Below are 23629 nucleotides of genomic sequence, written 5' to 3'. Positions count from 1 at the left end.
ACCTGGCGGAACATACATCTCTTTATGATCTATTTCTTATTTCTTTGGGGTATATGCCCAGTAATGGTATTGCTGGGTCATATTGTATTTCAATAGCCATCTGTTTTAGGAATCTCCATATTGCCTTTTGAGTGGTTATTATGTATTTGCAGGCCAACAGTGAATAAGACTTCTGATCTCACTATATCCTCTACAGCATTTGTTGCTCCCAATTGGGCTACAGTTCTGGGTGTTAGATGTTATCTCATGGTAATTTTGAATTGCGTTTCCCGGATAGTTGGTGAACAGCAACATTTCCTCAGATGTTTGTTAGCCATTCGAGGGCCATCCTTTGTGAATCGTCAGGTCAGGTCCTTTGCCTACCTTCTCAAAGGGTTGTCAGTTTTTTCCTGACAACATGTTGTAGGCTTTTAATATGCTATAGATTTTAGTACTTAATCCTTTGTTCATTATGTCATTACTAAATATCTTTTCCCAATCTGTGGGCTCTCTATTTTCACTTTTAATGAACTCTTTCAATGTACACAGTGTTTTATTTTTAATAGGTCCCACTCATCTATTTTATCATCCATGGACTATGTTTTCTTTATTATCTCTGATAGCCCATGCATTCCCCGAACATGGGCACTTAGATTTGTCCCAACTTTCTCATGGATGATCCTGATAATTTCATGTTTTATATTTAGATCGCTGATCCACCTGGAGTCTTTTTTTGTGTATGGGATGAGATATGGCTCCCAATTCATTTTTCTCCCATTCTTCTGTAGATATCCATTTTCCATCACCATCTATTGAAGAGAACATCTGCTTCCAATTGAATGCTTATTGGGCCTTTGCCCTTTGTCAAAAGTCAGTTGTCTTGATCAATATACAAATACAGTGTGAGCACAATGAAGTGTTCTGGAATTCTGACTCTTCTCAAGATTACCCATAGGATGTTATGAAACATACAGTCAAATTCCTCGGAATGATCAAGAAAACACAAGTAAATATCTTTCGGGTATTCTCTACTTTCAGTCAAGATCCATCTGATGTTATCAATGAGGTTCCTTGTTAAAAACCCTCTTTCGAATCCAACCTGAATCTCTGGCAGCTCCTAGTCATTGTACAGTTACAATCATTGTTGGATTATCTTCAGCAACATTTTATTTGCATGTCATATCAATGCTATTGTTATATAATTTGAACATTCTGTTGGGTCACATTTTGTGGAATTTATGGAATGGGTACAATTATAGGACTATTCCAGTAAGCTGGCCAAGTAACTGTCTTCCAAATATCTTGGCATAGATGAGTGAGTGATTCCAGTGTTTCATCAGCTTGCTGAAACATTTCAATCACTATCCCATGAATTCCCAGAGCTGTGTTTTTGGCTAATGCTTTAAATGCAATTTGAACTTCTTTCTTCAGCACCATTGGTCCTTGCTCATATGCTACCTCCTGAAATGGCAGAATGTCATCTAGTTCTTTTTAACACACTGACTCTGTATTCTTTCAATCTTCTTTTGCACATTCAATATTTTGCCCATCAAAAAGGAAAAACACATTTAAAAAAAACTCATTGCTATTAAGTTAATGGCAAGTCATAGGGACCCTGTAGTACAAGGTACAACTGTCCTGTGGGTTTCTGAGACTGAAAATATTTACGGCAGTAGAAAGCCGCATCTTTCTTTCAAGGAGCAGATGGGTAATTTCAAACTGTTGACCTTGCAGATCATAGGAGAACACATAATCACTTTGCCACCAGAGCTCCATTTTATCCACAGAACCATTAAGTATTGCAACTCAAGGCTTGAATATTTTTGTGAGTTATTTCAATTCAAGTTATGATGAGCCAGTTCTTCCTGGATGATCCTTCGAGGCAAGGATGGTAACTTCTTCTCATGCTTTGGACATGTTATCAAGAGAGACCAGTCCCTGGAGAAAGACATCATGTTTGGCAAGATAGAAGGGCAGATAAAAAGTGGAAAGCTTTGACAAGATGGATTGACAGAGTGGCTATAACAATGTCCTCAAATTTAAGAATAATTTTGAGGATGACAAAAATAGACACCAATATACATATATTTATATTATATTACTATATATTGTATAGTATTCAGATAGCAGATGAATTTTGGAGCTCTACTCAAGGCTTCCCTTAAAATATGAACACTTTGTACTAATAACCTGGCACTCTTTGACACTCACCTTCTTGAGACAATCTCCAAAGACAAAATGGATGCATAAGCAAATGTGGCGAAGGGAGCAGACAATGCCCAGCAACCAAAAGATACAGTGTCTTAGGTATTAAAGGCTTGAAGTTAATCAAGCAGCCATCCAGGAGGGAAGCAAATAAGCCTACATGGAAAAATCACAGCAGCCTGTGTGATTGTGAGGTATTGATGGGATCAGGTATCAAAAGATCCAAAACAAACAATTAGATTGATGTGAATGAGAGGAGTTTGAGTGGAGACCCAAAGCTTATCTGTAGACCATTGGATCTCTCCCCACAGAAGGGTTATAAGGAAGGGATGATTTAACCAAAGTGCAGTGTAACATCAATGAAACATACATCATTCCTCTAGTTCCTGAATGGTTCCCCCTACCCCATTACCATGACCCAGTTCTATCTTACAAATCTGGCTAGAACAGAGAATACACATTGGTACAGATAAGAGTTCTCAACACATGGAACTCTGGATGTAAAAATCTCTCAGTAACAGTAGTGGGAGTAATGATTTTATGAGAGTGGGGAATGGTCAACGAGTGGGAATGGAGAGAAAGGGGGAACCCATCAAAGGTTGCATATATATCCTCCCCCACCCAAAGGGGATGAATAAGAGTAATGTGGGTGAAGAGCGACAACAGATTGTGTAAGATATGAAATAATAATAACAATATATAATCGATTAAGGATTCAAGAGACTGGGAGGTTGGAGGAGGGAGTGGGGAAAATGAACTTATATCAAGGTGTGATAGTATGGGTAGACAAGAGAAACAAATCCATGGACACACATATGTGTATGAGATTTATATACAAGAGGAATTGAACATTGAGAAAACGTCTCAGCCCAGTCTAGATCAAGTTCATAAGTTCGATATTATCCCATATGTCCCATATCAATGTATAAAGTCCTCTTCAGACTCATGAAACACGTGCAATGACGCCGAATGTAGAAGATCACAGGGCAGTGGGTAGAAAGTCTTTGGATCCAGTGGTGTTGGAAACATCTCTGTGCTGGCAGGGGTCTCCGCATGGCTTCTCCAGCACCCAGGGCTGCATCAGGGTGGGTTCACATGTCCTATCAGCTGCTATGTCTCCCAGACTGTGAGCAGAGTTCCCCACCTCTACTGAGGAAATACCGCAATTCCCAGAATCCTTATGGGAAAGCTATGCATAGAGGCCTGATTGGCTATGATCTGACTGACAAGCTAGACTCCACCCTGACATTCTTAATTCACAAACTGACAAATGATTATATATCTATCATACAAGGGCTCAATTAGAAAATGTTTTGGAAATGAGGGCAACATATGGACAAATATAATTGATGTATGGAATGTTATAAGAGATGTAAGCACCCTCGAAAAAGTGATATTTTTAAAAGGGACCAGGAAATGTTTTTTTCGGTTGTGTATAAGGTTGCTTTGAGTCAGAACTGATGCACAGACACCTAACAACAACAAGAGCAATAATATAAATACTACCCATTCAAAACAATGCAAGTGTTCCCATTATTAACAAAAGTGTGTGAAATTGTACATTCTTTCAAGGATCTTAGAAATTGTAAATACATTATAAAATAGTTTTCTATTTATAAATGAATTTTTAAAGAAGCACATCAATAGTCAAGTGAATATGAAAATATAATATTTATAAATATTTCCAAACCCAGTGAAAATAATGGCTCGTATTAACAACACCAGAAATGAACTTCTACCTTATTAAAATCATGCTGAAGGGAAGAACCAACAATTCTTAAGTATTGTTTAATTGTAGTCATTGTCACTTAAGCCATTCAATTAGTGAGTATGAAACAAAGCAGATATGTGTGGATAAGCAAGGAGATGAAGCCATAGAGCTGGAAAAGAGGCCCGAACCATGCGCCTTTTTCTTTTTTTTCCCCCGACTTTCATGGGCAATAGCAATTTATACAGATCATTACAAAACATGAATTGCCTTTGTCCTCAGTTCCCATGGTCCTACCAGTAGGCTTGGTACTCCAGCCAATCATACGTTAGATTTTAGCTTAGCTGGAAGCACCTCCTGATTTGCTTAACTTGAAGCTTGATGTCTCAGGATGACTTCATTTCAAGTCCAACCATTCCCTTATTTGCTATTCTGAGAATTATTCTGTGGTTTCCACTCTAAATGTCCCATACCTGACCTTCTATAATGCTCTAGTTCCTAAGAATAAATAAATAAAAGGGCTTCATTGCTACGGTGAAATGGTTATTCCTTGAGTTCCACCATCCCTTTTCTCAAATAATTAATCTAAGTATTTCATCTCTTGCAATACTGAAAATGTCAGAGACAAACTAGAAGTGTCAAACTGAGCATTTCAATGTTAAATGGATAACTTTTTCTTCAGAAATCGACTAAGTCTCTGATCCCAGTGGAACTCTGATTTCAGCTCTGCTTTTCTCAGTGCATTATCATAGACTATAACCAGGGTGAAAGGTTAAAGTTAATAAAATGATTCAACAAAAATAACTGTAGACTGACTCATGCTTGGAGGTACCATAAAACAAATCCTTTAATGGGTGCTCTTACATGAAAGATCAGTCAGTGTTTCCTTTCTCGTGCCTCTGGTTGCTATAAATCACTGTAACAACCAGCTCAGTGTCATTGAACAATGTCCCCCAATACACTTCTATAATTGTATGATCACAAAGGGACCTTAAAATAGCTAAATGTTTCTTCAAGAAAAATTGAGATTAAAATGTCAGTTTTAGAAGATCAGGGTTCATTTGTAATTATATTCTAAAGTGAGATGTCACAAAGAGAAGTGGAAATGCTAAAATGAGCTCAGCAGAACCACTGTCCTGGGGGAGAATGTATGAGAGGTAAGAAGTTTCCATTATGTCATCAACACATTGTAGATCATCCTCATGGCTACTTTATATGTGATATCCTAGGAACTCAGACAGGCTTCTAGAGCAAAGAAAAATTCTTTTGGATTTATTTTATCACTAATTCCAACTTTGACGGGAATAAAATTCATCTAGAGGAATTGGGGGGCCTGTTCCCTGGGATAGAATTGAGTTTTTCTACATCAGACTCTCTTTGGAAGAGCTGCTCAGTGCCTTGCGTGATACCACCTAGAAAAGTTTTAGCTACTTCAAATATGAACCATGGTCCAGCATCATCTAGAGGCTTGTCAAAAGTGCCGACTCTCAAGTCACGACTCACCCTCACGAACCACAAGCAGCGTTATAAAAAATAAATTCACAAGTGTTTTGTATGTGCACCGAACCTTAAGAAACATGACATTCGAGGATGCTAAGAATGGACCTGCACATATTACCCAAGGAACACGGAGTCATGGTACAAGTATTAAAGGATGATCCACGAAGGTTCAAAATGTATGAGTGCCATTTATGGTTTTAATTAATGGGCAGATTTTAGTCACTATTAGTGTTACAAATTCAGATCAAGGTTTTCTGGGTATTTATCAATGTAAGACTTGGGAGTTAGGAAAGCTTAACTCCAGATAAACGTGGTTTGAAATGTAACTGGCATTGCTATTAAAAGGCCACAATAATCTAAACCCTAGCTTTGCGCATGGTCAGTTGCAAGACAGCAGTAAAACACTCAGGAACAAGGTACAATGTAATTATCCTTCAGAACGTCTCAGCTAGAAGAACTAGAAAAGTGCTGAGGAACCTTTGAAGGGTTAGAAAGGGGAAAGGGGGATTAACATGTATTAATCGCCTATTGAACACGGATTATTTATATCCATAGCTTGTTTGGAGGTTGTGTCTGGCTCATATAAGTCATAAATATTTGTTATAAGACCATGAGCTTAACCCCTTAACTTTAAATGAATTTCCCATCCATGTGCTACTGAATCGATTACTCTGTCGATTCTATGACTTCTGTATAAAACAATGCTCAGCTGGATTTTCTCTCTACCAAAGTTCTCCAGAGGAGCCCAGGTGGTATAGTGGGTTATGTGTTCAGCTGTTAACTGTGAGGTCAACAGTTCAAAACTACCAAATGCTCAGTGGAAGAAAGATGAGGCTTTATGAGACTTTCTAGTCTCGCAATCTAGAAAATCCAGAGGGGCACTTCTACCATGCCTCATCGGATCTTTCTAAGAGTCCAAACTGACTTGATGACAATAAATTATAGTTCTGAAAAGAATTTAAAAATTACAGCAACACCTGATGGATCTGATCTAAGCACAACCAATAATTATTATCCCAGGACTTAGGAAGAGAAGTAAGGCCACCTACATGGGGCTCTTTCAAAAGAGAGAGTGTGGAAGAAAACAGGTAATTAAACAAGTAATTTAAGTAGTGCCGACATCAACTGTGTTGTTACACAAATCAAGTATCTTTCATCCTTTATAGAAAAATTGTCATCTTATCTCTTTTGTCTTTTTATCAAGCAGGATTGGTCCAAATGGTGCCAGATGCTGTCACCCTAGCAAAGATTCATCGCAATTCTGGATTGATAGGACCACTGAAAGAAAATACCATCAAAAAATGGTTCAGTCAGAACCACCCTGTACAAGCAGAGTATGAAAAGGTTTGTTCTGTTGTCTGTACTCTTAAAAAAAAGGTGCTTTAATAAAAATATGATCTAATCCTGCAGGTATTATGATTTAGGGAAAAATTAAATTGACTCCATAATAATCATTATTGGTAATAATGATCCCCTTTAAATGGAATACTAGCTAAAGAAAGGCATCTTGTTTTACTTGTGGATGAAATTTCTGATTACAAATAAGAATGTCGCCACTCAAATATATGCCTTTCAGTAATGTCACCCTCAGAGACAATGATTCTGGAGGTGCCTCTGTCAGGTAACCAATACTCTTGATTTCTGGAAACCTCCACCCTTTCTTTGCAATACAGGTTTTCTGCCATGGATTACTATTTTTTTCTGGCTGATTTATTCTTTTAACTATTTGAAGGAATGTATAACAGGATTTTATAGTTCATGACTTTAATAGATACACCATTGCATTTGGATGAAAACATTTTTTCTCCCACTTTATCCTGGAATCTGACCTGCAGTTTAAAGTATGGTCGGTAGTACCCCTCCCAGATAAGGGGACGACTGTGTTTACAGTCAGAGCTCCCCAAACTCATTATCCTGGAGCAAATTTGCCTCCTAATGGTTCTACAAATGTTTTTGGAGACTATAAATATTTATCGGAGCAGACAGCCTCAATTTTCTCTAACAAGGTAGCCAATCAATCTGAACTACTGACCTTGTAGCTAATAACCATGGTGCCACCAGAGTTCTTTAGAATCAATACACAGTCATTTTGCCCCTTGTCAAGCCATGCATTAGTGCAGCTGAATCCACGTAGAGGCAGGTGCACCTTTGTAGTCATTTATACAAGTATGTCCTATATGGGCTGGCATTTTGAAAACAGCAATGAAAATTACTGCCATCGTGTCCATCTGGACTCAGAGTGACTGTATGACAGGTTTTAAACCTTTAAAATATTTTTCAGGAAAGCACCATCTTCCTCCCACAGTGGCTACTGTGTTTGAACCATCAGCCTTTCAGTTCACAAGCAGTCGAGTGGTTCTCCTGCAGCCCCACAGGGCTCCTTGTGATCTAGCATTAAATTTGCTAAAAACAGTCTCAATCTTACCACTGTGAACCCTGATTCTGGAGAACTGCTATGTCTCTAACACACTGGATAATCAGTCAATGTTGGCTGAGATGGAAACTTGAGAGTTCTTACATTCCATCCTTCTTTGAGGTTGAAGTACAGAATAGCAGAGACTGCTTGAGGCCAATATTTTGAAATTTGCTTTCCATCTAACCCCCAAATTATAACTCCGAATTGTACACAAATCTTTTCCTAGAGTTTGGATTGAATTTATATAGTCCTTTATATATCCCTTGAAGTTTTTTTAAATGTAGTTTATTGAGGACTCTTACAGGTTTTGTAACAACCCATACATCAATTGGATCAAGCACATTTGCACACACGTTGCCATTATTATTTTCTAGACATTTATTTTCTATTGATCCCTTTCTACCAGTTATACCTCCTTAATAAATTATATATTACTATTATTTTCATATCCTACACTGACCGCTGTCTCCCTTCCCCCATGGTTTCTGTTGTTTGTCCCTCTGGCAAGGGTATGTACTAATCATCATGGCCAGTTCCTCCTTCTTCCCCTCCCTCCTGGTATCACTACTCCAGTTCCTGTTCCTGGATTCTCTGTGTCATGAGCTCTTATGTTTTATCCTCACCTGTGCACATGATCTGGTCTAGCCCACTGTGAAAGGTAGAGCTAGGGTCATGATGGTGGGAGTGAGTAAGCCTCAAGGAACCAGAGGAGTATTAAGTGTTTCATCAATGATTTTTCTCTCCACTATCACCATGTGGAATATGCAGAACATATTTAAGTATCTTAACTTTATAAGTGAAAAAGTCAAGTCAAATTAATTGACTTGTCCAAGAACTCCAGGAGCACAAACCCAAGTATATGGCACATAGTCCAGTGATCCTCATACCCCTGAAAGTCGGCCATTCCACTTTATGAGACCCATAATCCTGATCCAGCAAGTCACTCACAGTAGAATGGTGAGAAAGCTGAATGGAATCATTTTGAAGACAATGGATACTATTTGTAGAAGGATGCCTCTGTTCATTATAGAAAAGTGCCACAATTGATTTAATGGTTATCTGCTTCTACCCACACAGCATTGCACCAAAACACCATACTGTACAAGCAAAAGAAAAAACATATACAGTATAACAACATTGCAGACAATGCTTGAGCAACATAAAAGGGCACAGATATATCAATATATAGTTTCCTATATTTAAAAAATGGATGCACAATCAACAATAGTTAAATATTATAGATTAATTTGAAGATGGATAATGCTAGATCATATTGTTTTCTTTTGCTTTGAAAAAATCATTAAATATTGTATATTTGAGGCAAAAATGAAAAAGCCAAGCAAGCTTCTCATGTAAATCACAAAAATTAACTGCATCTGAGTGAAAGAGATATTTCTTTCACTTGCAATGAAAACATTCCTCTATTAAACTAAAGAACAGATTGCTTCATGTTTTCCTTTAGGATGTTATGAATCAGCAACTTAACGTCATCCTTTCCACTGAGCTGCAGAAATTTTTCATGATATAATTGTGATTTTTATCATTTTCTTTTTACCATTACCTTTGATGCTAATACATTTTCTCTTTTTTCTGTTATTTTTATATTATTGTTGTTTTCAACTGATAAGGCCTTGGAGAACTTTTTCTATTCCTGTGCGGGTTGGTGTGTGGTGACATTCATCCTGGGAGTCTGTGATCGCCATAATGACAACATTATGCTGACAAAGTCAGGCCACATGTTTCATATTGACTTTGGAAAATTCTTAGGTCATGCACAAACATTTGGAGGGATAAAAAGGTCAGTACACAAATAATGTTTATGCAAGTATTTAAGCAATGGCCTAGAGCTTTTTATTCTACATGTAGTTTAAAAATAGCTTGCTTTCCTTCCTGTAACCCCCAAATTAGTATAAACATGATTGCATATATAATAATATTGAGTGAAATTTTTCTCCAAGATATTGTTAATGGAGCAAAGTGTCTTTTTTTTGTTTTTTTAACAAGTTAATGGCATAAATTGGTTTTCCCCAAGATACAGTAAACCTGTGCTGACTTGTCTGAAATAATGCTTTGATTTGCTTTGTTTGTTTTCTCATAAACTTTGAATGGACATTGAGTCATGAGTTGATGTTCTCCATACACTAGCCCCACTTGTTTAAATATCACAAAGTTACCATACTCCCACCCTAGATTAGCCTGGAATAATCCCACAAATATTTAGTGAACAGCTACCATTCAAAGCTGGAGACAGAATGGTAAACAAGGCAGATCCAAATCCCAATCTCTTTCTCGGAGAAAAGACAGACATTAAACAAGTTATAACAAGTCAATAAACGATATGAAAGAGTGAAAAGTTCCATTAAGAAATGAACTCAAACAAATGAGGCAGAGAATGGGGATGGAAAAGCCATTTTAAAGAAGTCACTCTTAAAAAATGAAAGAAGTTTGAGTAACAAATTGTCACCTACTGGAGATCCTAGCTAAAAATATTTCAAGCGTAGAGAATGACAAACGCAATTACCATGACCATAAGCCTGTTTTGTTTTTTTCAAACGACATCAAGAAGGAAGGATCTGGGGTTAACAAACTAGAGTGGATCTGGGGTTAACAAAGTAGAGTGGTGGTGGGCACACAGTAGGCGATAGCAGGGAAGCGTTCCATAGAGGCCAAACCAAGTGGGTAACTGAAGGTCACAGTGCAGCATTTAGCTTTTAGTTCAAATTCAAGGAAACCCCACTGAGAAATTTCCTGAACTTCAAAAGCTTTCTCCATTATCCTATGGAGTAAAGAGACCAACAGCAATGTTTAAGGCAAGGCTTTAAAGGTGAGTGTGGAAGAGATATAAAGCTGTCGGATTCTGAATGTGTTTTAGAGAGGACCACCCAACTCGCTAAATGACTGGATATTGTCCGTAAGTAATTGACCACAGTCAATAAGGTAGGAGGTGTGGTAACAGAAGGAAAGATTCAAAGAAGAATCCTACATGTTTGATCTAAGCAAATGTGAGAATAATTATATTATTTGTTTAAATGAAATATACTTGCAGATGGCTAGATTTTTGGTTTCTTTAATGTGAGTTGTTGTTATTATTGTGTTGCTACATACAATCAAGTCAATTTTAACTCAGAGTGGCCTCGTGTAAAACAGAACATAACACGTCCTGGTCCTATGGCATCCTCCCCTTCAGTGCTGTGTGTGGGGCAATTGTTGGAACCGCTAGGGCTGTTGCTTCCTAAGACACCCAACTTTGTGCACTGGTGGTTCTTAATTGCTAGATATGAAAAAATACCTCTTTTAAATAGGGCTTTTCTTGCCTCCCTAGAATAAATGGACATTCTTATTTGTACCAGCTACTACATCATAGATGCTTAGAGAAAAACCAATCTGTGCCTTGTTTCTTTATACATATTCGGACATATTGATAAATTCCTCTACATAAAACTAAGCATATAAATCATGTCCTGGTACTATCTTAATATATTATAGCATAACAAGGCCTTGTAATAATTCAATAGTGGTTTTGGATCATCTACTTAACTTGAAAGTAGTAAAATATATATGCAGGTATATATATATATATGTATCTTCCAGATATGTTTCCCCTGATGGCTACTCCATACCAAGTGTATCTTGGGAGTAATTATGTCCTTGACTCCTGGTTCCCTCTAGGCAAAAGCAGCAAAAAAGGCGGCATTCTCCTTGTAAGTAGGACTTTGAGAGAGAATCTGATTTCTTACAGAACTGCTATTTCTTTATGCTCATACATGTCATTATTCTAGAATAAGTCACATTAATCATCTATGCGATCTTGTCCAGAAAATATATATCAGGTAGTCAGCTCAGCCACCTTCTCTTGGAGCTTCTGCCCGGTGCTCGTGAACTATTCTTTAGAATTTCAGAAAACTGGTGTTCTGAGATCCTTACATTTTCTAACTTTCAAGGGAACAAAGCACATATCTGATATGAATGTAAGAGATTTCATGCCCTGTACAGCAAAAGGAAATCCTTTCTTATTGGTCTTAGTTGTCAGATTATATTAAGAGGATTCACACTAACAGAATATAGAAATGTATGGCATTTCTGCTCCCAGAATTTAACAACTCTACTCAGAAAATGGAAAATCCCTACAATAAAAACAATGAGGAATTCTTGCAACTTGCTTAAACCAAATGATTTTTATTTTGAAGTATTACATATTATCTTCATTTCCTTATTTTTACTCCCAAAATGCAAATGAAAGCTGTGCTCAAATTATTCATACATTCAGTAATTCATGCATTATCTCCCTACAAGTTATTTTAGAATAGTAAATTTCATTACACAAAGATTTGATTTTAACAATTCTAAATGTCAACACAATAACACTATCTTTTTGGTGACTTCCTCTTGAAGAGCAGAAAATGTTAAGGAAGGTGTTCTTTAAAAGAGTAAGATATTTTGTGTAGTTGATGAAATGTTATACAGCAATACAGGTTCGCCTTTGACAAAAGCCACAGAAATTGATCGGTGACATTACTTGCATTGTTTACATTGAGCCAATATTCTCATTAATTTTGTTCTCATTGTAGTACACTTGGGATTTTGTTTTGTTTTATTTCTCACCCCTTATCACCTTAGCTTTAGACTAAGTGCTGACCATTAGGATTCTACAGTTTTTGTTTTTCTTAGAACACTATCTAATGGGAAATACCCTTTAATTTGTGTGTAACTCTGCTTCTCTATTAAAAGGAGATAAAACAGTTTTGAGGTATCCCTGGTCTAATTGGTCAATTGTGGTAGCGAGGCACCATCTAATTCAAGTCTCAGGGTAGTTGAATCCATGACTTATGGAAAAAACAGCCTTATAAACTGGTTTATCCTCTTTCTTTTACTTTTTTTCCTTTTAAACATTCTTCGTCTCTTTCTCATGACAAATAGAGGCCATTGGCTGACTCTCAGGTGGCCATTTGCATGCTCTGAAAACTCCAGACACTACCCTCTTCACTAAGATGCAGAACATGAACTTCGTGAGCTACCTTATGTCAATGGACTGTGCTGTCCCATCAGATCATGGTCCTGAGAAAGGTCTTTATGGATCTGTGCATTGCTCTCTTAACTACAGTTTATTCTTTTATTTTCAGACTACATTTCCACAAATGCTATGAACATTCACTTTGGTCATATTATCTTGCACGATCTCAGTCTCAGATAGCTTTCTGGAAATTTTAGATCATTGGTGAAAGTCAAGGCTCCAGAAATAGATATGTTATAATACATCCAATATTATTTTACTTTTAAAATCCACACTATTGTGTGCTTAAGGAGCTCTGTGGTGTAGAGGCTTGCACATTGTGCTTCTAATCATAAGCTCTGTATATCTAATTTCAAAAAGCCCTAAGATAGTAAGCAAAGCATGTGTCAGATAATTATTATCTATGTAACATTTATATCAACAATAAATTATTGGACTAGATAATGATTAGAAAAAATAAAATTAATATTTTAATGGAGAGATTATTTTAAAGATGGTTGTAAACTGAGAAAACTTAAAATTGAGAATATAAGCGTAATACTTCAACTTCCCTTGTCCTTTCATTATGTTTTAGCTTATAATTTTTTTAGTTGTTCTCCTTAAAATATGTCACTACCACCCCCCATTCTTACTAAAATAAGAGAAAGGCCAGGCTTTCTGCTCCTGTCAACAGGTACAGTTTGGGAAACCTACAGGGGATTGCTTTGAGTCACTATTGACTCTATGACAGTGAGACTTACTGAAACTTACATACACACACACACAAATTATTCCAAGAGAAATTTTGTGGATTTTCAAATGATTATAATGAAAAATGGCTGCAAAAGGATAAAAGTATGTTAGGAAGAGGGTGGGGTATCGGAAAAAGAGAGAATCATTTCAATAGTCATCCTTCCTGCACCTAATGAGTTTATGCTTCATCATGAAAAAATATCACTTATGATGGAAAATAGGCGTGTTCATTCCCTGGTGGGTTTAAGATCCAATGTGTCTCTGTGGCAATAAATTCTTTTTGAAAAATTAATGCCAGACTGATCCTAAGGAGTTGGATATAAAAGATGTCCCCAAATGTCTAACTTTTCCAAGATGTTTTATTACTTCATTTTCTCCTACTGCGCATATTCTCTCATGTCCCTGGTATCTGTAATTCACTGTGACAGCTCACAGGCCTCATGGAACTTCAAGGAAATGTCTCATGCAATTGCGGGTGTGTTAGTCCCAAATCCAAGGGTCAGGGCACATGCAAGCCAAATTCAGGGTTCAGAGCCAGATGCTAAATGTGTCTGAAGTCAAGGAATGTCTTCTTGCTTCCTCCCACGCTCAGGTGGGAAATACAGGTCAAAGAAGGGAAGGGCTTGATGCATGTGTGTTGCTTATCATTCAGGTGACCATATCATGCCATACCAAGGAAATTTATGTCACACCCTTAGTACACCGGAGACTAAGGGTACACCCCCACCTTAATTCTGGAGACAGGAACTTCCTCCAAAATAGGATTATAACTATAAACACAACGTGTAGAATTTACAGCACATCACAAAAGGGATAGTGGCTATAACGACCAATTTAAGTAACTGACTACACCACAGTCGAATACAAGCATCTCATAATCCTGATCCTGAGTAGTGTTTTTTAAAGAAAAAATTACAATTAGTTCCTTAATAAGAGCTTAATGTAGTACTTCATCTAGTATCCAAGTGAAGAATTAGTACACAGATATGTGCAGAGGAAAAAAACACATCATTTTCAAGGCTGTTACATATGTCTTGATCGTGCCTATGTAGACTTTATGGGTTTTGGGGTGATTTGTTTTCAGAAATAATTTGGCTTATTCTTGAGTTTCACCCTCAACTTGAGAAAAAAATCTATTTAAAATGTCTTACACCACACAAACAGTATACACCAATAATTATTTTTCGTATCCAGACCAACTTCTGTTTCAAGCATACCCTGGAATTGTAACTTTCCCAAACATAAACAGTTGTTCACTGGGGGGAAACACGGATAAATAGAGGAACTATTTCCCTATCCTCATGAAATATTGATCCACTATAAATAAACTCAGATCCATAAAATCAGAAAAGTTGGACTGATTATTTTGGTGGAGGAAGGTGTTTTAACTTTCCATTTCAACTCTGAGAATTGATCTACCTGAGTCTCAGGAGGAACCCCCGAGTCAGCACTTAAATGCATTAGTAACTGAAGAGCAACCTCTCCGAATCTGAAAAAAAATGTTGTGCACTTATTAGTGGTGATGTTGTCCTTAGTTAATACTTGCAAAGGACTCACAGGATGTTGAATGTTCTTTTTGCGGTCGTACAGGCCTCTTGTGTGCTCATTAGACTGTACATATGGGGTTTCCTGTGCTAATTAAGCAAGGTTGTCTCCTATCCAATGGAGACCCCAAATTTGTCTTCTCAATTAACTCCTGGATATTAGACAAGGGACCTGTATACTTTCTGCTGGACAGCAAAATGTACTCTTCTCAAATGAAGGTCATTTGTGATTCCAGGAAAAGTATAAGCCCAAATGTTCCCTGATGGCCTCTGTCGTTTTTAGGGATGCTTATCCCACAATTCACCATGATGGGAATCTGCAAATTTTAGAAATGTTTAAAACAATCTATCCTGAAGTTTACAATAATATTGGTGGGGTGGAAAACATTTGCCTATGAAATTAACAGTAACCCGTTTCATAATAAAAACTATATGTGGTTTTTACTGAGCCCCACATTTAAGTTCAGTGTACAAATATAATATTCAGGCTTTAGATCTTTGAACCTGAGACTAATGTTTGTCTGCTTTCCTTTACTACCTGACTAGTTGCTCAAGTGCCACACTAAATTAAAAAAACTACACCATCCAAGGAAGGACTGTGTGCGTTTACAGAGTCCAAACGGCAGAGTCGAATGTCACAGTTTTTGCAATAAAATTCTCTGTCTCTCTAATCCATTCTCCATATACCCTGCCTCCATCACTAAGAGTAAAACCTAAGGCTCTTCTCAGATCGCCGTGGGTTTTAATGGTGCTTATCACTGTGAGTGATACACAGCAAGTGCTCCTAATTGGTACTAAATTATGTGGGGTATTAGCTTCCATAGGAAGCTTTGAACTCCTCCATGATGCTTATTACTCAATCCCAAACCAAAGCCGCTGTCATCAAGTTGATTCCAACTCATACCCACTCTTTAGGATGGGGTAGAACTGCCCCTTATATTTCCGAGGCTGTACATTTTTACAGGACTCTTCAAAGCAGTTGGTGGATTCAAACTGCCAGTAGCAGCCCAACGCTTACCTCCGCGTGCAGCCAGCCACCAAGGCTATGTTCGCTTGTTTGTCACAGGAATTCTTTGAGTTAAGGACTGTCATATAAAGAAGGCAAACATATAAAGGTTAATACATTGCTCAAGATTACAAGTAGTAGGCTGTGAAAGAGGCCTGAGAAAGCTTACACTTTCTCTGGAAGTCGAACAGGGCCTCTTTTCTTTCCAGCCTTGATATCGATGGGTGTTTATTTAGTTATCGCCAAATGACATAGTCATCTTGTATTTCTGAACATGAGATATGTTAACATAGACTTGTAATCCTTAAGATCAATGGTTTTGTAGGATAAATAAATAAAACCTAAGACCATTCATGAAAGCAACAGTTTCACACTCTCATCGGGAACTGTGCTTCTTAACTGAAAAAAGCAGGCAGAACTGCTGATTTTCTTTATATCTGACATTTTTGGAAGATCTAATATGTATAGATAAGCTAATATAAGTTAAGTACTGTAGTTTCAAGGTCCACAAAGGACTATTCTGCTGAAGTGAGTGTAACAGAATATCATTGTGAACTGCTGGAATGAAGCCCAATGGTCTTACCCAGATTGCATAATTCACATTTGAGAAAGTTGCTGCTTTGAGGTGTTTTGTCCATCGCATAGATGTCCGATACTACTTTAAAATTGAAGCATAATCATTTTTAGTACATACGTATATATACTTAAGAAATAATTTGATGAATGGAAAAGTACTTATTTGAGAATATAGCATCTCATCTCTTTCATGATCCATTGTCTACAACGAGCTTGTTTTTAACCATCCTTTTAGTATTAGTTCAGAATATGAACATCTTTACTATCAGGACTACTGATTTTAGGGAGATTTCAAGGAGAGATTCCTTGAATAGACTTTAGAAAAAGGTCTGGAGTTAAATTAGTGGGAAAAATAGAGAAGACAGAAAATGGTAGAGTGTATTTTGAATAAAAGTGTCAAGGCAGAGGATAAACACGTGCTGCAGCCTGCACACCTACTTTCCTCTGGTACATTACTGCCCCTGGCACTACAAGAAAGTACCAAGCTACATAGTCCTCGCCAAACATCCTCCCCCACACATGCCTACGGTCAGCTCACTAATTCAATCCCCAAATTAGTTGAACTTTGTCCTCTTAGAATGAATCTCAGATCTCTCTTACCCGTTACATCACACACTTTGCATACTTACTACTTCAATGAGAAAATGGAATATATGAGAATAGAACCTATATTTTACCCAAATATCAGACTCCCAATCTTATACCTGCGCCTGAACTTGTGGCTGCTTCTTCAAATAGATCTGTTCTTCTTATCTGAAGTTAACCCGTCAATCTGTGCACTGGAATCATTTCGCACTTACCTTATACGGAATAGTACTCTATCAAGATTTCATTTTTCTTTCCTTTATATCATGCAAATAATAATCCTTTCCACCAGCTTTTAAATGTACTTTTCTCTCTGATGTTTAAATAACTTTCCTCAAAAGTCATTCTCCATAAAATTTTGCTGAACTTTACAAATTTCCTGAAGGAGTCATCTAAATTTTTCATTTCCATTACCTTACCCCAAATTTAGTCCATTACCCCTTCAATGTATCTTCTGAACTAGATGGCTGCTTGTTTACCTTCAAGCCTTTAAGACCCCAGACACTGTATCTTTTGATAGCCAGACACCAGCATCTTCTCTAGGTTCATCATTGCCCCTCTATTTTACTTAGTTTGATGTACTTCTCCAGGTATGGGCTATCCTAAACACATGTTATAAGTATGTGAGACAAAATCCTTGCCTCCAAAGAGCATGCTGGTGGTACTTCTTTCAGGTCAGATTTGTTGGTTCTTTTGACAGTCCTTTCCAGGGTACTTTTCGATATTCTTCTCCAGCACTGTAATTCAAATGCATGGATTCTTCTTCTTCCTTATCCTTACACTTGCATATAAGGTGCTTAAAATGCCATGTATATGAAGTGATTGAAAATACCATGGCCTAAGTCAAGTGCACTTTAATCCTCAAAGTAGTATCCTTGCTTTTCAATACTTTGAAAAGGTCTTGAGCAGCAGATTTGCCCAATGCAAGTTATTTACTTTCTTGACTGCTTCATCCATGAGCGTTGATTGTGGAACCAAGCAAGATGAAACCCTTAACAGCTTTAATCGTTTTCTCCATTTATCACAGTTAGACTCCCTTTAAAAAGGGTTAGGGTAGGATGTTTGCAATCTTCCTTCAGCTCAAGACCTAATATTCATCCATGCAATCCCTTTTTGTATCAACCAACATGAGAAAAACTGACAAAGTTCAGAGAAACAATACCTTCTTTCCGGTTATTTGTGTCCCTGTTTTCCACACTTAGGGCAGCAAGGTATGGCATTACCTATGTAGCAGTCAGCCCCACAGCCATCTAGTTGATTTTGACTCATAGAGACTCCGTAGGACAGAGTAGAATTGCTCCCTAAGTGTTCTGAGAGAGAAAGTCTTGTCAGAGCAGACTGATTTCCTCAGAGTAACTTGTGGATTCAAACATGATCTTATGATTAGCAGTCTAATATCATATTTCCTCAGAGTAACTGGTGGATTCAAACAAATGATCTTATGATTAGCAGTCTAATATCATATTTTCTTTATTCTGATCAATATTTGTTGTAATTCTAATATGAAATTACATGTAGATATTTCCCCTTTCCCTTATTAAGTGTGACAGTTGGTTTATTCATAAATTGCTGCCAAAAAGAACATGTTACAAACTCTTAACTTTAACCAATTTTTTCTGAAGGATTAGCATATCTTCTAAAGAAAAAGAAGAAAAACTTTTTTTTTAAATTACTGGTGAGAAGAGTACTGTTACATTATAGGGATTGAAAAGCAAACATGATTTAAGGTTAAACACTTGATCCGTTCTACCTTTTCAGAATTTAGTAATGTATTTTAATTAGCTCTTCTATTGCTTTTAAAGGATAATATTCCTATATAAAAGTATTTCTTTCATTAAATATTTAGATAATATAGGTTAACATTACAAAATAATTTGTCATTCCTTGAGTGGCAGCTAAGCCACTGAGTTAGAATGCTCAAACTCTAGAGCAATACCATGGATCTCACCTGCAAGTAAAATGTTGCTGAACATCATCCAACAACAGTTGCAGCAGTACATGCATGGGAGCTGCCAGAGGTTCCGGCCAGTTTCAGAAGAGTAAGTGGAACAAGGATACCATTGGATCTTGGCTGAAAGCAGATAATACCAGAAAGGTGTTTATTTCTGTTTCATTGACTATGCCAAGGCCTTTGACTGGTGGGTTCTAACAAACTATAGGCAACCTTGAGAAGAATAGGAATCCTAGAACACTCGCTTGTGTGCATGCTGAACTTGTACATGGCTCAAGAGGCAGTTGTGGGGGTGGGGGGACAAGAGAAAACTGCTTGGCTTAAAATTAGGGAAGGTGTGTGTCAGGATTGTATCTTCTCACCATATGTATTCAAACGGTATGCTGAACAAATCATCAGGAAAGCTGGCTTCGATGAAAAATAATGTGGTGTCAGGAACAGAGGAGGACTTATTAACAATGTGTGATATGCAGATGGCACAGCCTGGCTTGCTGAAGTGAGGAGGGCTTGGAGGACTTGCTGATGAAGTTCAAGGATTGCAGCCTTCAGTAAGGATTACAATTCAATGTAAAGACCCAAATCCTCACAAATGGACCAAGAGGTAACATCATGATTAATAGACAAAAGGTTGATGTTGTCAGGGATTTTGTCACTTGGATCCACAACCAATGCTCATAGAAGCTGCAGTCAAGAGATCAAAAGATGCTTTATATTAGATAAATAATGCTGCATCACTCCTCTTTAGACTATTGAAGAGCAAGCGTATTACTTTGAGAACTAAGGTGTAATTGACCCAAGCCATAGTATTTTCGATTGCCTTATACGCATGCCAAAGTTGGACACCAGGTCAGGAAGACCCAGCAAGAATCTGTGCATTTGAATCGTGGTGCTGTTGAGGAATATCGAAAACACTGCTGAAAGGACAAACTGGTCTGTCTCGGAAGAAGTACAGCCAGCATGCCTCCTGGGTGCGAGAATGGCAAGCCTGCCTTTTATATATTTTGGAAATGTTTTCAGGGGAGATCAATCCATCAAGGACATCATGCTCAGTAAAGTAGAGGAACAGTGTGAAAGAGGAAGGCCCTCCATGAGGCAGATTCACACGGTCTTGAAAGATAGACTCAAGCATAGGAACAAGTGGGAGGATGCCCAGGACCAGGCAGTGCTTTGCTTGTGCTTAGGGGCACTATGGGTCAGAACAGACTCTATAAGTGGCACTGGACTGGGAGGTGTTGCTTTCTATTGTGCAAAGGGTCACTATGAGCCAGTCTGGACTGGAAAAGAACTAACCACAGCAACATGGTAAGTGTATCTACCTGATCTACAAGGAAGAAAGCTTATTCCTAAGGGTAGAGAGAAAACGACAAGAACATTCAGATGAAAAGAAGGTGTTGTGATTGTCTAATTTAACCCTACAAACTACTTCTCCTGCTTATGGTTGCTCTTGTTTTTGGTTTATAGGGACCGGGCACCTTTTATTTTCACTTCAGAAATGGAATATTTTATTACCAGAGGTGGGAAAAATCCACAGCATTTCCAAGATTTTGTGGAGCTTTGCTGTCGAGCTTATAATATTGTCAGAAGGCATAGCAGACTTCTCTTGAACTTGCTAGAAATGGTAAGTCCCTAAGGAAAAAACAAAAATAATAAACTTCATTTAGGCCTCCTTTTCAGTAGTCTATTTTTGCTAATGGCTTGGAGTTCCCCAAAGAACTATTCAAAACAGAAAGAAATGAACAAACTAAGAGTGTCATCATGCAATTTATAAACACGTTTCTTAATAATTCAATATATTAGTACACTGGTATTATCACAAACAATCCTAATCTTGACAACAGCGATGCCTTCAGAGATTATGTTGGCGTATTTTGACTGAGGATCAAGTATAATCATTTTGAAAACAAAGTCTTTGGTTACACTGTGCATTAGAAGTTTTTTAAAGTGCATTAGAAGCACTGTCTCATTTACACCTCAGGCTGACACTATGGCACAGACAAGGCAATGGTTGTTTCTAGCTTCCTCTCCCAATCTCTGCATTTGATCCCTTGTCAATATATTACAGATTAAGGAACCATGGGTCCAAAACATAAGTGATTTGTTAATCGGCTGTGGAGTGGTGCATTTAGGAATGAGCATCAGCTCTATTGATCATGGTCCTATAACTCCTTTTGATCAACAAGGATAAATTAAAGGTTTCACTCCACTATCCATCCCAAAGAAAAAGAGAGCAAAATGCAGGAAGAGAGGAAATCTGGTGGGAATATTTGCCGAGAAAAGGAAGTGCACACCAGGAATTTCAGCAGCTTGTGAGAGGGAAATTTGCCATTGATTTAGTCAGTATGGGTTTTAGAGTTAAAGCTGACTCATAGTGACCCACGGTGGGTTTCCAAGACTAGAATTGTTTATGGGTATTGAACACTCTGTCTTTCAACCAAGGAGCTGCTAGTGGTTTCAAACTGCAGACCAAGTGGATCACAGCTCAACTCCTAACTACCACACCACAGGGGCTCCTATAGTCAATATTATCACCAAGAATAATTGAGCTAATGTATTCAGATAACAACATTGTACCACATATAATTCATGGCCTTCACAAGGCCTTCCTGTGTTAAAATTCTATTTGAACAATACTAGCTACATTCTCTAGAATATCTTCCTTAACCCCCATCTGACAGTCTGCTTATATTTATTGATTCTGTGCCATCTTCACAATTATTATGGGGGGGGGGCAACATTGCAGCCATGTATTGATACAGCTCCTGGTGGGACTTCCTCTTTTTTACCGAGACTCTACATTTTTATGCATAATAACCTTTTCCAGGGATTAGTATATCCTTATAACTTTTCCAAAGCCCATGACAGTAAGTCTCACCATCATTTTATTTTCAATCTACCTGAGTATGAGTTAATCCAGACACCACACCACTTCATAGCTCAATTGCATCAAGCAATGTTGTACAATTGCTACCCAAATCAGGTTCAAAACATTTTCTTCCCTCTTGAACCCTTTGATGTCAGCTTCCCCTTGCACCCCCACCCCCATGTCATACCCACAAACACTTATTCTAGTTGTTGTCCCTATAGATTCACCTATCCCGGTTTTCACATACCAAAAAAACATAGGGAAGCACATAAAAGCATCAAGATGGCTACCCAAAATGACAAAATAAAACCAAGATAAACCCCAATATGAAAACAAACAAAAAACTCAGAGAATATTAAAAACCAGACCAAGCCCAAAGTGTATCATAGGGGAGATCAAATGGCAAGGTTTCATCTGTTCAAGTCAGATTTACCATTTTAATCTACTGTATTCTTTTCTCTAATACTTGCTGTCTGATAACCGGGTCATTCCCATCCCTTAGTTATGGTTAGAAGAAAATCCTTAGAGCCTCAGTCCTTGTGTAGATCCTGCTAAGGTATTTTGGGTTTCTACTGTCACCAATAGCCTCTGCAAACCAGAATCTCATAATTAAAGCACTGATGCTATTTCCTTCTTGGATTTGGATTATATAATCTACAATCCTTGGATGATGCATGTTGGTGGGCTTGTTCCATGTGGGCTTAGTCGACATTTAACTTAGATGGCTGCTCTTTTGGAAACAAACCTTTAAGATTCCAGACACTACTCTGATAGCCAGCTACTATCTAATATCTTCATCAGACTTTGCTAAAGCACCCATATCGTCTGTGTTCCCTCAATGAGCTGAGCATTGAGCAGGGTCATGTAGTAAGAACGAATTGTTTTAAGATTGGAGTTACAATTAAGTCCAGTCCCAAATCCTTTCATGAATCTATGTTTTTTATCTGCCTCTGGTTCACCTTAGAGATATCCTTGTTAATTTGTGGTAGAGAATGTTATCCACCATCTCTCTGAAGCATAAGGACCTTTAGTTTATAATGTAATTGATTATACCATGGTACTAATTTGAAAACACTATGAGAGAGGGAGACTGAAAAAGTTTAGGCTAGTTACATCTTGCAATACATGGATTAGTCACTTGTACAGAATAAATCCTTAGGTGACTGGATGCTATTTGCACAAATTCTGGGAGTTTGTGGTCAGGCAAACTTGCAATAATATTCACTGACAATGTCAGAACCAAATCTGCCAGAATATTAAGTCTTAATATAGCAAGTAGTGCATTGAAGTAGTAAATAAATGTTAGTCTGCCTACCGGCAGTTCAATACTCTTGGTATAACTGTCTTCTGCTTCTTCACATGTCATGTAATTTCAGTCTTAATTCCTCAGGTTACAGTTATGCTTGAGGTGGAATCTCATTCACCTAATGGTTTCCACATCGCATCCCTCCGGTATGGCATCTGGAGTGCATTGGGTGCCTTGTGAGCCAGGATTCAATGTCTCAGTGTTCTATGGCACATGGCCTGCCTCCCCAGGGAATGTCCAGAAGCTC

At 37.7% G+C, this 23629-nt stretch overlaps 1 protein-coding gene across 1 annotated transcript in view; it reads left to right on the top strand.

The window, feature by feature from the left end:
• Positions 1-23629, top strand: part of PIK3C2G (phosphatidylinositol-4-phosphate 3-kinase catalytic subunit type 2 gamma) — a 419757-nt gene that overhangs the window by 262002 nt on the left and 134126 nt on the right. Inside the window, exons 22-24 of the mRNA XM_075553327.1 lie at positions 6600-6736; positions 9437-9606; positions 20675-20831. Coding sequence (XP_075409442.1) covers positions 6600-6736; positions 9437-9606; positions 20675-20831 — 464 coding nt within the window. The remainder of the gene's footprint in view (positions 1-6599; positions 6737-9436; positions 9607-20674; positions 20832-23629) is intronic.

The sequence above is a fragment of the Tenrec ecaudatus genome, chromosome 6 (genome assembly GCF_050624435.1).
Source record: "Tenrec ecaudatus isolate mTenEca1 chromosome 6, mTenEca1.hap1, whole genome shotgun sequence".
Classification (NCBI taxonomy): domain Eukaryota; kingdom Metazoa; phylum Chordata; class Mammalia; order Afrosoricida; family Tenrecidae; genus Tenrec; species Tenrec ecaudatus.
Note: the sequence above shows the minus strand (reverse complement) of the source record. Positions and strands in the feature narration are given on the sequence as shown.